Here is a 12771-nt window from a genome sequence, read left to right on the forward strand (position 1 = left end):
TAATCACAATTTAGTAGGGTGTATAATAGCCACACTTTCTGCCAAGTATGATAAGGATACGTCAAATAGTTTTAAAGTACTTGGTAAAAATAATTTTTAAATTTTTAAATAGAACACCCTGTAACTAAGTGAGTAGCCACATTATAATAAAAAGATTTTAGTTAAATCTTAATATTTTTAGGTCTAGAATCTACAACTCAGAGATTCGATATTTTTAATAAAATTTAACCCTAAAGGGGCCCGTAGTAATGTAACTCCAAGAAAAAAAAAAAGAAGAAAAAACGACAAAAAAATTTTGTTAATTAGTAAAAAATTCCCAGGAACTTAATTATCAAAACAACATTTCAAAATACTTAATCCCCGCGACGCTATTAAAAAAACAAATTATAAACAAATTTGAATAATTTTCAAATGCTTCAAATTTAGGGGGGAGTTTAATTGAAATCTGAATTAATCAATACATTTATCGAAAATATACATTAAATTAAAAATAATGACATCTTAAGCAGGTGAATATTTCTTTGGCAACAACCGCATTTTTGCAATTTAAAATATAGTAACATTTAATAATCAAATTTAATATCTCAAAAAATATTAAATATTTTTGGACCAATTTTTTTTCCTTAATACTGATAACATAGCGCAACTTAGTCTGTAAAATAAGATATTTCATAGTGCTTATTTAAAACGCTAAAAATAATTTTTTTGCAAATTTGTTTTTAAAGTTTTATGTACAATTATTTAAATAAATAGGGGGTCAAATTTAATTTAGTAAGTCTTATGTGAAAGATTTACTCTTCAACTTTGCAGAAAAAAATCCCATAGACCTTCATTAATAAGTGAGTTACCTCAGCAGTTAAAAAAGTATATTTTTTGCAAAAATGACCCCTTTTTAATTTTTTAAACAATGATCCCCTTGTATGATTTAGTCCTGTCGCCAGGGGGGGTACAACGGCCTCGTTAATTCAGATGGACTTACTCAAGTTTTTTTTATGTATTTTGACCCGTAGAACACGAATTTTTTGGGTAACAGTTGATCCGGATGTCGATAAGATTGTTATAGACCAAGAACTTGAGGAATCAAATAACAGCGATTTTTGGCAAAACAAAACAATATTTTGTATTTTTTGGGCCATTTTAAGTAAAAAATATTTCTACAAGTTTTTTCGTAGGATGCACAGTTTTCGAGATAAACGCGGTTGAACTTTAAAAAAATCGAAAAATTGCAATTTTTGAACCCGAATAACTTTTGATTAAAAAATAAAATAGCAAGTCTGCTTACCGCATTTGAAAGTTTAAGTCAAATTATATCGGTTTTGATTATTTGCGTTGGTAAAAATTTATTTTTTTATTGTTTAACAAAGCTATAAACACGTAGGGTTTCCCGTGCTTTTACATGCGTTTTAACGCATGTAACGTAGAAATAGTCTTGATTGCACTAGTACCTATTCTACCTACTCGTTCGATTTTAAATGAGAAATCATAGAAACATCACTCACGCACTAGTTGTTTGTAGCTTTGTTTAACAATAACACAATAAATTTTTAGCAATGCAAATAATCAAAACCGACATAATTTGACTTGAACTTTCAAAGGCGCTAAGCAGAATTGCTATTTTATTTTTTAATCAAAAGTTATTCGGGTTTAAAAATTGCAGTTTTTCGATTTTTTGAAAGTTCAACCGCGTTTATCTCGAAAACTGTGCATCCTACTAAAAAACTTGTAGAAATATTTTTTGCTTAAAATGACCCAAAAAATACAAAATATTGTTTTGTTTTGCCAAAAATCGCTGTTATTTGATTCCTCAAGTTCTTGGTCTATAACAATCTTATCGACATCCGGATCAACTGTTACCCAAAAAATTCGGGTTCTACGGGTCAAAATACATAAAAAAAACTTGGGTAAGTCCATCTGAATTAACGAGGCCGTTGTACCCCCCCTGGCGACAGGACTAATTTGGATACTTTCTTGAAAATATCTTTTGTACCCACCTAAACTTTGATATAAAATTTGTTTTAACCTGTACGAATTTACATTTTGACTTTTTTTTATTTTATTAGGCTATTATTCCGGTGACTCTAAAACAGTACTTCTGGTCGCATTTCTAAAACTGGAAGTCCTATGTCAAGTTTCTTAACTTTCTTGTCATTCTGCCTGTTATCCCTTACGCTCCATGATGTTACAATTGTGTGAGTCTAATCTAAATGCTGTTTTATGCCGGTTTTCCACTGAACGGACAAAACAAAAACAAAACACAAACTCGTGTCGAATAAAACAAAACTGCAACTTTTTGGAAACTTTTTGAAGACTGGCGTGTTTTGCGACAGTTGCAGTTTTGTTTATCGTGTCCCGTTCGGTAGCGGTAAACATCAAAAGGTTTCGACATGTTTTGAAACTGTAGCCTGTTTTAGTCTGTTTAGTGGAAACAGTCGTGTTTTGTTCTCTTGTTTTTATACTTGTAGCCAACAAGGTTAATAATATAATAATAATATAATATTAATATAACCAGCCAGGTTATCAATATTTGTTGAATTGAACCAAATTGTAGGCAAGTAAATAATGTATTTTTTTATATAAATACTATTTACATAAAATAAATGTATATGAATACAGCTGATGTTTCTTATCAAAGAAATAAAGGTAAAATGAATATTTACTTCATCTTATCAGAACCATCCTATAGATTATTGTAACAAGTTAATTTTATTTTATAGCAAAATTAGTTTTAAGTGAAATCTATTTACCATTTATGTAGCCTGTTGTTTTTGTAAGATATTTTTATAAATTATAAATTGTTTTGATCTCATGTACAAAATGTTCAAAAAAGCAAGATGGGTAAATATTGAATTTTGTACATGATATAGTGACCCATATGATCAGATGTAAACAAACTTTTTCCTTTTTTTAGATAGTAATTAATTGAATAGTTCGTTAATAATATTACCATGGTTATTAAATAAATAATATACATTATTCATTGGTTATTTCAGATCATGTCTGAAGGTGGTAAAAAGGAGTGGACTACTGAAGAAATTTGTACCCTCATAGATGCCTTGAGGGAACATAGAAATTTGTGGTACCCAAGGGATGCCAACTATAAAAATAGGATTGCAAAAGTGGATTCACATAAACAAATTGCCCAATTGTTTGACACCAATTACCTGGAAATAGCCAGAAAAATAAAAAACATAACGTCACAATACCTACGTGAAAGAAGAAACTATAAAAAAATAAAAAAATCTGGCGCGGGTCAGAATTTTATACCCAGGTGGTTTGGTTATAACGCAATGAGTTTTATGCATGATAAAAATAAACCAAGAAAAGGCGTTCAAATCGGTGGAGAATATGAGGTAAGCTTTTTGTTTATTGTTTACTTACATTTTAAGGGATTTAGGTATTCACAAAAAAAAAAGAAAATAAATAAATAATTACAAATTGCTAACATAATCCCCTTTATTTACGCATATTTTAATTGCCAGGGTACTTGTCCTTGGTCTGAAATAAAATATTCACAATATTCATTTCTTATATTTTGTGCTTCTTGCAAAGATTTCCTAGCCACAGGTTTTAGAGGTAACATTGATGCAGTTGGTTGTGATTCATTCCTCCACGATCCATTTCTAATAGTTCCCGAATCTATATCTTCTACGTCAAATGACCCCGGTGGTGTATAAGTATTTTTTGATTCGGTATTTCGGCGCAGGTAATTATGTAATAAAACACAAGTTTGCACAATTTTTTCTACTTTTGGTGGTTCTAGTAGTATAGGTTTTCTGAAAATACGGAACACAGAGGCCAATATACCAAACACATTTTCGACCACTCTTCTTGCTCGGCTCAGACGGTAGTTAAATATGCGTTGCATAGATCCGCGATCCTGGTGTCCGGAGAACGGTTTCAATATATTTGGTGATAAGGGAAAAGCATCGTCGGCTACAAAAACATACGGTACACGTTTCTCTCTTTCTGGAAGGGATGCGTTTTCGGGTAAGTTAAGCATTTCTTTGCTCAAAGATTTGGCAAAGCCGGTATTTTTAAAAACTCCCCCATCTGATATACGCCCTTGGCAACCAATGTACACGTAGGTGAAATTGTAGTTTGCATCGACTACAGCAAAGAGAACTATGCTAAATGTGCCTTTATAATTAAAAAATTCACTTCCACTATATTTGGGTGATTGCATGACAACGTGCTTCCCATCCATGCTTCCCACGCACATTGGGAAGTTCCATCTAGTGTTATAATCATTCGCCAACTTTTGCCACTGTGCTGAGTTGGTGGGCACCTAAAATAAAAAGAATAATTTGTTTATAATTTTGGCATTAACATAACGAACATAATTTGAGCAATGTTTATACAGATTAGCATAAAATTATAAAAGTTTTTTGTTTTCAGGAAAGTGAATCTTCAGATGACGACCCTCAAACGGAGACCCAAAATTCTGTTGACATCCATGACCTCGAGGATGAACCTGAAAGATCTAAAGTTGAAAACTCTGCTACACCATTGGAAACTGACAAGTTTTGTATGCAAAATGCTTCAACCTCAAATGCACCTGAAAATGAGTTTACATCAAAAAACCAACCCAAAAAGAAAACCAATAGAAATGTGGAGAAAGACAATGAAAGTGAAAGCACACAAGTATTTAATATGATGAAATCAGTATATGAAAAAAAAGAGCGTGATGAATATGACGTATTTGGAGAGATGGTAGCTAATAATATTAGAAGCTTAAAAACTGAATACTCAAGGATTACTGTGCAACAGCAGATTACAAATATATTGTTTGATGCTCGCAGGTCCCACCTTCCACAAAGCAGTTGCACCCCAATGCCTTCACCTTCCACACCGTCATGGGCTGTCATATCTGACAATTCATCAGCAAGTGCAATGTCAGGACAGAAAGTTCAAGTAATTACTTTAAGCGAGACAAATGATTTCAACCCAATACAAGGAGAGACAAGTATTTTAAAAGAAGCTTTTTCATCAGTTTTTCAGGACATTAATTAAAAAAATATGTATTAAAAGTAAGTTAAAATGTATTAATTTCGTTTTTCTTCTTAATAATCAGAAATAAATAAAATATATAGTATTTTTAATTGCTTACCTTTATGTAATCATTAAGAACTTCATTTAGGGCATCACACACTTCTGGTATAATTCGTGATATGGAGGGAACAGATATTTTACATAAGTACATTAAGCTTTGATAACTGTCCCCACTTGCAAGGAACCTCAGTGTTACTGCTAATCGATCTTTAATAGAAATTGAATCTCTGAAGTTTGTATTTAACTTGGCAATTTTTCCTCCAATTAATGTAATTAGTTCTTCAAAATCAGAGGAAGACATTCTCACAAAATTATGAAAAGATGAGCGCAGTTCCCCATGCAACCCAAAGTCATCATTTTGGATGTCGTTCATCAATTGTGCAGCACCATCGTTCACTCTTCTAGATAAAAGTGATCGAACCCAATATCTGTGTTTGCGTTTTCTTCTTCTCCTAAAAAACAATACTGTTTTATCATTTATGAATTATATTTACTAAAAAATATATATGTACCCTTTAAAGTGATTATTTGGCTAGTAAACAGCTAGTACACCGAACATAATTATATTTACTTACTTTTTTTCCAATGACTTCAATATTAACCATCCACAACTAAGAATAAAAAAATCTTCTTGAGAAAAAAACATTGTTTTAATTAAAGAAAAACTGCTTTGACTTCCTCGCGACAACAAATGTTGTTGTCGACACGAGTTTGTGTTTTGTTTTTGTTTTCCGGTGGAAAAGGACCGAAAACAAAAACAAAACTCGAACAAAATGAAGTCCGCTAAATGGAAACAAGAGTTTTGGGATTGTTTCAGTTTTGTTTTTGTTTTTTTTCGTTCAAAAAGTTTCTGTTTGTGTTTCTAAAAACTGTCTCTCTGGTGGAAAACCGGCATTAGGCTTAAAATCAAATTTTCACGAATCGCTCCCGCACGACATGACTGTGCTAGGTGCGAGTACTCACGCTGAATCGGTACCTTCCGTCTCCCTTCTCATTCTTTGACGTGATTAGAGTATGAACGGACGTATTTCCTAATAATTTAGACCTGTGTGTACTGCAATGGCAAAAAATAGTAAGTATTATTAAGAATCAGTTTAAAACATGTGATGGGTATTATTGCTTTAAATTGGTTTAGTTTCATTAAGTTTCGTACAAAAATGATTAAATGTATTAAAGGTTATGTTCTTATGAGTTACTTTTGGCGCTAGATCACAATTGTGGGGTTCGGGAGTTAACACAGTAAAAATAAAAAAAAACAGACAGAACCAGCTATGTTTTTTGTTGCAGGAGATACAAGAAAGGTTAGCTTGGACGAACTTACGGCTAATCCGGATAAAATTTATGAACTGATAGATGAATGCGGGTCTGATTTCGAGATTGAAATCACCACTATGGTGATGATTATTTTGAGCAAAACATCGCTGATGAAGAGTCTGATGAGGAAAATAACATCGAAGAGGAAAATCCTGAACCTTCTACGAGCAAAAATGTACGTCCCGTAGGCATAAAATGGACCAAAGATTCATTCGCAAGCAAGAATATTTCGGAAGAATTCAATGGGACTGATGATATCAACGACGTTTTAAATCAATTTGTTTATTTCAGTCGATATTTAGATGATGATTTTTTTTGAAATGGGAGCAAAACTAACTTCGCAATACGATTTGCAAGAGACTGGCAAGGAAATAAAACCAGATATTTCTCCCGAAGAAATCAAACAATTTTTTGGTATGCATGCGGTCATGGGATGTTTTTAGTTTCCCAGAATACACCTTTACTGGAGTGTTAAGTACCGACTACCAATCATAGCTGATGTAATGAATCGAGACAGATTTTACAAATTACGCACAAACTTTCACCTTGTAGATAATTTATCGGTAACTGAAGAGATAAAACAACAAAATTGCCTTTGGAAAATTCAGCAGATGATAGATAGAGTAAGAGAAAGATATCTAGAAATTAAGAGACTACGTGGGACGTCATTTTCAATTGATGAACAAATGATACCCTTTTTGGGCAGATGTCCAATACGACAATTTCTAAAAAAAAATAAGCCGAGACCTGTTGGCCCAAAAAATTTTGTTTTGACATCTTGTGGCACAGTACTTGATTTTGAAATTTACCAAGGCTCTCTGACTCCGCTGAAAAATAAAGAACTCGGTTTAGGACCGTCGGTCGTTCTTCGCCTAGTAGAAACCTTGCCTCCGGAAAGTTGCGTCTTCTTTGATAGGTATTTTTCGATTTTGTCATTATTTGATAAAGTGCTTGAACTGAAAATAGAAGGAACGGGAACAATTATGCCAAACAGAACAAAGGGATGTGTATTTAAAAAAGACAAAGAAATGAAAAGAGGTCAGTCAGAAGAATAGGTAAGAAGTGACAAAAATATATGCTTGACAAAGTGGAAAGATAATAAATCCGTAATTATGGCTTCCACGGCTATTGGAGTAAAACATTTTGGTGGTGTCTTCCTTTTGACTCACATATTTATGAAATGTTCGGTGACCTAAAAACTGTCCGTTCAGCAGAGATCTCCATTGTGAAGAGGTGTCCGTTAAACTAAGTTTTACTGTGTTTAAAAATGGTCTCTATTACATCATAACCAAGCAGAATAGTAGTAGGTAATTCCATGGCGGCTTTACTAATATGCTTGTCTCGAAAACTTTTGCAAAACTAACTTTAGTATACGCTCGGAGCGAAAAATGACAATAACTCATTGTTACAGGAGACAATTAGACAACATTGTAGCAAAAAGAGGTCGTTAATAAAAAAACTAACAATATTTTTCAAACTAAGCGAGGAAGTGTAACAATATTCACTTCGCTTGATATACTGAGTCAGTGTCGTTCGCCAAACAATGTTGTAATAATTTCCCTGCCAATCGGAGAATAAATTATTTTTATAAACTACTAAGACAGTATAATATAGAACAGTATAATATATAATATGCCGCGGGCCGCATGCGGCCCTTTGGACATTTTTTGCGGCCCGCGAAAAAAAAAATGAATTATTTTCATTTAAAGATTTTTTTCAATTATTGCTAATATTAATAATTAAATATTGATAATGCAGCTATGAATTAACCCTTTCGCAGCGGGTGATTTTTCCGCAAATTTTCAACATAACGCGGGCGATTTTTTGTGTTTCCGGTACAGAATTTTGTTCTCTAGCTCAATAAAATCCATGAAATTTCAACAAATGGAAACGATATTTTTGATGTAATCAAAAACTGTTTGGAAAATTTTAAATTAACCCGTAACCACCTAGAAAGTGTAATAACTGACGGAGCACCAAATTTAAGAGGAGCAAATATTGTAATGTTGGGAAAACTTAAAGATAACGTTCATAAACAATTTCCAGAACAGGTATTATGCAAAAATTTTTGAAAATGGGTAACGTCATTTCAATTATAACTAATACTGATAATTTAATTCGTTCAAGAGGACTAAATCATCGTGCATTCATAGCATTTTTGGAAGAGTTAGAAACGGAACATACTGATGTCTTATACCACAAGCATCTTCGATGGTTAAGTTTAGAAAAGGTTCTTAAAAGATGCAGATGGTGTGAGTTAGGGAAGAAAATTGCTATATTTTTAGAAATGAAAAACTGCTAGAAATTTGCTAAATTCACAAGTTTTGAACGCAAAATAAAATTTTTAAAATGAAACTCAAACTATTCATTGATCATATAAAGAAAAATAATTGTTTCAATTATTTCCCTCAATAAAATCATTAAATAATATAAGTACCAGAAAATAAGTTTAGAATTTACGAAGAACATTTTTTTTAAATATCTTTTTATTATTTAATTATTTCACAGAAAACAAAAACAATGAAGGAAATCAAGACCAATCGAAGGGAAATCGAAAGGTCAATAAATTTAATTTCAAACTTAAATTGTGGCATATTCTCAAATAAAATAGCAAATTGCATAAGATGCAACAAGGAAATCGCTTCAGAACAATATTAGTGAAAAAAGAAATAGGTTCATAGATAAACTAAAAATAAGTAAATTATACACTCACATGTATATAAATCAGGGAAATAAGTGCGAATATTATTTAGGGAGAGGAGGTATGGTTTGAAAATTTTGAAAAGTTTGATTCTTTTATTATTTTATATGAAAGAACATAACTTCAAGAATACTCTGAAAATTTCAGTTTGCCCATAGGAAAATTACCAGAAATACAGCATGTGTAATATCCCAACCTTTGACCCGCTTTGCGGCAGCTTGAGATTAGTGAGAACCGTTGAACAGTTGTTCCCTTTCCTTTTGTAAATTACTCTGCTATCCAAAAATATATTTCGGTGTGCACCACTTTACGATTTGACAGACAGAAGAAATTGAAAATAAAAGTTGGCAAAACTAAACGTGATTTTCTCAAAACTGCTTTTTTCAAAGGCGGTGGACATTGTAACTCAAAAGCTACTTGACAGATCCACCTGAAATGTTTCATATATTTTCTTTAGACATTTCGTAAGCTAACTCTGTCGAGACATTGTTTGTTTATTGCTTATTTTTTGTTTAACAATAACAAGTTATGTTGATTTTCACCATTTTTTTACAAAAAATTTCGGTATTTTGTCTTCAAAATAGTGATATCAAAAACTCAAAAATCGTCAAAACTCATAATAGAGACTCATAAGCTAATAAAATATCTTTGATTTTTTTGTTTCATATGATCCATTGACGAGTTCTGATGTCTACTGCAAAATTTGGATGTTGGTAAAAATTTGCCACCTTTGGCTTATTTTTCAATATTTTGTCTTGAAATTTGTTTGGAGTATTCTGTTAATTGTACTGAATATGGTTATTTAAGTTAAAAATAAAACAATTCTACCATAGTTTCAAACAGAATTCAAAAAAGGTGCTTGAAATGATAATTTCAAACCATACCCCTCCCACCCTCCTTAAACAAAATTAGTAAAAAGTTAAAAATTCGAAAACATGTGTTAAGGTAATAAATATTGCGGCCCTCGGTAATAGACTAGAAACATTTTGTGGCCCTTACTAAAAAAAATTTGCCCACCCCTGAATATAGAAGATATCGCACGTTGAAAACTAAAGTAACATTATGCCAAATTTACAATTTTACAGTAGAGCATTTTTTAATTTCAGGGATAAATTTAATATGATTATTTCATTCATAGGAGATTCTGACCAATAGAAAGCTACAAAAATCTGAATTAAATCGATAATTTTTGATAATCTCCCGTCGTTAAGTATATTACGTCAGATGCCCTTCGTTGCTACGAAAAAATACATTCAGTGACATTAATGACAATTAATGTTTTAAAAATTATAAAAGTGATGACTTTCAATCGTCAAATATTTATAAAAACTGTATGTTTAATGGTACTTACATAAATAAATTACAATAAAATTTTGGTTTTGAACAGTTTTATTCATGAAATAATCGCAACAAATTGCACTCGACCTCTGAAATTAATATAGAATTTTTGCTCTCGTGACACTTTGACATAATTTCACTCGCCTTCGGCTCGTGAAATTAAAACTGTCAAGGTGTCACTCGGGAAAAATTCAATTATTTCAGAGCTCTTTTGCAATTACTACTGATAATTTTGTTTTTTTAAGAATGTATGGCAGTTTTTTTGTTAATATTGTTAATAATGCCTAACGTCAACTAGGTTATCGTGGCCTTTTTAATTATTCTGATGGGCAAACCCATTGTTTGTTATGTATTTTTGGCTGCTGACTACGAATTTCGAGGGTGGCTTTCGATCCGAGTGGTCAAAAAAAAAAGATATAAAAAATCAAATAAAAGTTTATCTATCTATAAGCGAGGTTCGTACAGCCTCTGCCGCTTCTCGCATTTCGACTGCCATCTTTTTTTTTCATCCATTCGTCTTCTTTTGATGGCTCTATATCTCATGATGTGCCGTACATTTTTTTTCCAGGCAACTGAAGGCCTTCGTCTTCGTCTTCTTTGTTGTGGTATGTAATTAAAAGCTTTCTTTGGCCATCTATCTTCATTCATTCATTTCACGTGGCCATACCACACTAGTTGTCTCGTTTTAATTCTATCTACACTGGAATATACAGTATTTATCCTCCTTCTAATATCTTCATTCCTGATGTGATCTTTTTTGAATATACCACAGGCTCTCCTTATATAATCCATTTCTACTTCTTCCATTATTTTTTATTTTTTTTCGTGATCTGCCAAACTTTTGCCCCATAAGTCATAAAAGGCTCTGCCAAGGTATGATAGACTCTCAAATTCGTTTTTTGTCTTATATCTTTAGACCATAATAGTAGAGAACTTGGAATATTTACCGCGTTATCAAATAAAATTTACTCCTTAATAATAAACAAAGAAAATTATTGCGTTTACTAAACTTAAATCTTATAATTAGAACTCAAGATATTGTAAAATTAGTGCATCATGCAAATTGCAACTTGCAAAATAAGCATTTTTCGAAGTGTTTTCGACTGCATCTTGGCTTCTGCGCATGTAAATGAGCGTTAAAAGTCTTATTTTAAAGCTGAATTCATTGAATTTCAGAGAAAGTGTGTTAAGTTACCTTATCTTTATTTTTGTTTACGTTATGCCCGTTTGAAGTTATCATCATCATCATCAATGGCGTTAGAACTCTTCGTGAGTCTTTGCTGCGTTCACTACACTCAAACCCGCTTATTAGAATACCTCTTAAAGGAATATCCCGGTTTAAGGAATAGAAATTTGTGATCCCAAAACGTTTTTACTAGCGAGCATTGATGGGTTATTATAATATCCCGGTTATAGGAATACTTTTGATTGGCACGAAGGCTATTCCAATAGGCGGGTTAGAGTGTATTGCCTTTCATGTTTGTCGGTCCTGTGCCACGAATTCCCATTGACTCGCTCCCATTTTCTCCAGATCTTCGTTGACTGCATCTTTCCACCTACAGACCTTTTGAAGGCCGTCCTACAGACCTTCTTCCATCTGGCCTTTCCCAGAACACATTGCTTATAAGGCGACTGTCGTTACTGCGTATCACATGCCCTGAATATCTGAGTATATTATCCTTTACATAATATCTGACTAGATTTTCATTTCCGAATACTAGACTCTAACTAGTTATTGTATCTGCGCCTCCATTCGTTTGTCACGCTGTCTTTACAAGGGCCATATATCATTCGAAGAATTTTACGTTCCCACACCAGCAATGTATTTACTTCTCTTTTTGTTAGTGTACATGCTTCGCTTTCATATGCGACTGCTGGTCGTATTACGGTTTAATATATCTGGTTTTTGGCACATCGTGAAAGAAATTTTGATATCGTTAGATGTGCATTTCAAAGAAAAATTTGTTTCCTGCCAGTATTCCTGTTCCAACTTATCGCTCTATTTTGTTGTCATTATTTGTGATTGTTGCTCCTAGGTATTTAAATTCTTTAACAGTAATGATAGAAGATCTCAAAAAGGGCCGCATATGAAATGCCTCCCGAAATAGGATTTCTTACCTGTCGCTAAAATGGTCACATACGAATTGCCTCCCAAGGTTTAAATAAATTACATGGTTCTAATCTTTATGTGAAGGTGTGACGTTGCCGCATCTTCGTCCCTTTGTAAATTTTTGTCAAAATTGGTATTTTGTTATTTAATTTATTTTATTTTCAACCTTTATGTATTAAACATTATTGACACTAGGCGGTATTTATAAATTTTAACTAACTTATACATATACAGGGTGATTGATTAGTGCGAGGAAGCT

The 12771-nt window shown here is 32.5% G+C and overlaps 3 protein-coding genes across 3 annotated transcripts in view; 1 reads left to right on the forward strand and 2 right to left on the reverse strand.

Annotated features, from left to right (window-relative positions):
* LOC114336753 (neural cell adhesion molecule 2) overlaps window positions 1-12771 on the reverse strand; it is a 331903-nt gene that overhangs the window by 134917 nt on the left and 184215 nt on the right. The gene's annotated exons all lie outside the window — the stretch shown is intronic.
* LOC126883462 (uncharacterized) lies at window positions 2600-5083 on the forward strand. The gene is made up of 2 exons (XM_050649021.1): window positions 2600-3350; window positions 4396-5083. The coding sequence occupies exons 1-2, from the start codon at window positions 2994-2996 to the stop codon at window positions 5008-5010; spliced, it is 972 nt and encodes a 323-aa protein (XP_050504978.1). The 5' UTR covers window positions 2600-2993; the 3' UTR covers window positions 5011-5083.
* Window positions 3411-5941, reverse strand: LOC126883461 (uncharacterized). Its single transcript, XM_050649020.1, has 3 exons — window positions 5625-5941; window positions 5108-5501; window positions 3411-4285 (listed from the first exon to the last, which is right to left on the reverse strand). The coding sequence occupies exons 1-3, from the start codon at window positions 5693-5695 to the stop codon at window positions 3458-3460; spliced, it is 1293 nt and encodes a 430-aa protein (XP_050504977.1). The 5' UTR covers window positions 5696-5941; the 3' UTR covers window positions 3411-3457.

This window comes from Diabrotica virgifera, chromosome 4 (genome assembly GCF_917563875.1).
Source record: "Diabrotica virgifera virgifera chromosome 4, PGI_DIABVI_V3a".
Taxonomy (NCBI): domain Eukaryota; kingdom Metazoa; phylum Arthropoda; class Insecta; order Coleoptera; family Chrysomelidae; genus Diabrotica; species Diabrotica virgifera.

Excerpts from the sequence above, each read along its gene's own strand:
- LOC126883462 (XM_050649021.1), top strand. The coding sequence starts at position 2,994 with ATGTCTGAAGGTGGTAAAAAGGAGTGGACTACTGAAGAAATTTGTACC. Across the intron at positions 3,351-4,395 it reads AAATCGGTGGAGAATATGAG|GAAAGTGAATCTTCAGATGA; the intron begins GTAAGCTTTTTG and ends TTTTGTTTTCAG.
- LOC126883461 (XM_050649020.1), bottom strand. The coding sequence starts at position 5,695 with ATGTTTTTTTCTCAAGAAGATTTTTTTATTCTTAGTTGTGGATGGTTA. Across the intron at positions 5,502-5,624 it reads TTGAAGTCATTGGAAAAAAA|GAGAAGAAGAAAACGCAAAC; the intron begins GTAAGTAAATAT and ends ATTGTTTTTTAG. Across the intron at positions 4,286-5,107 it reads TTCTTAATGATTACATAAAG|GTGCCCACCAACTCAGCACA; the intron begins GTAAGCAATTAA and ends TTTTTATTTTAG.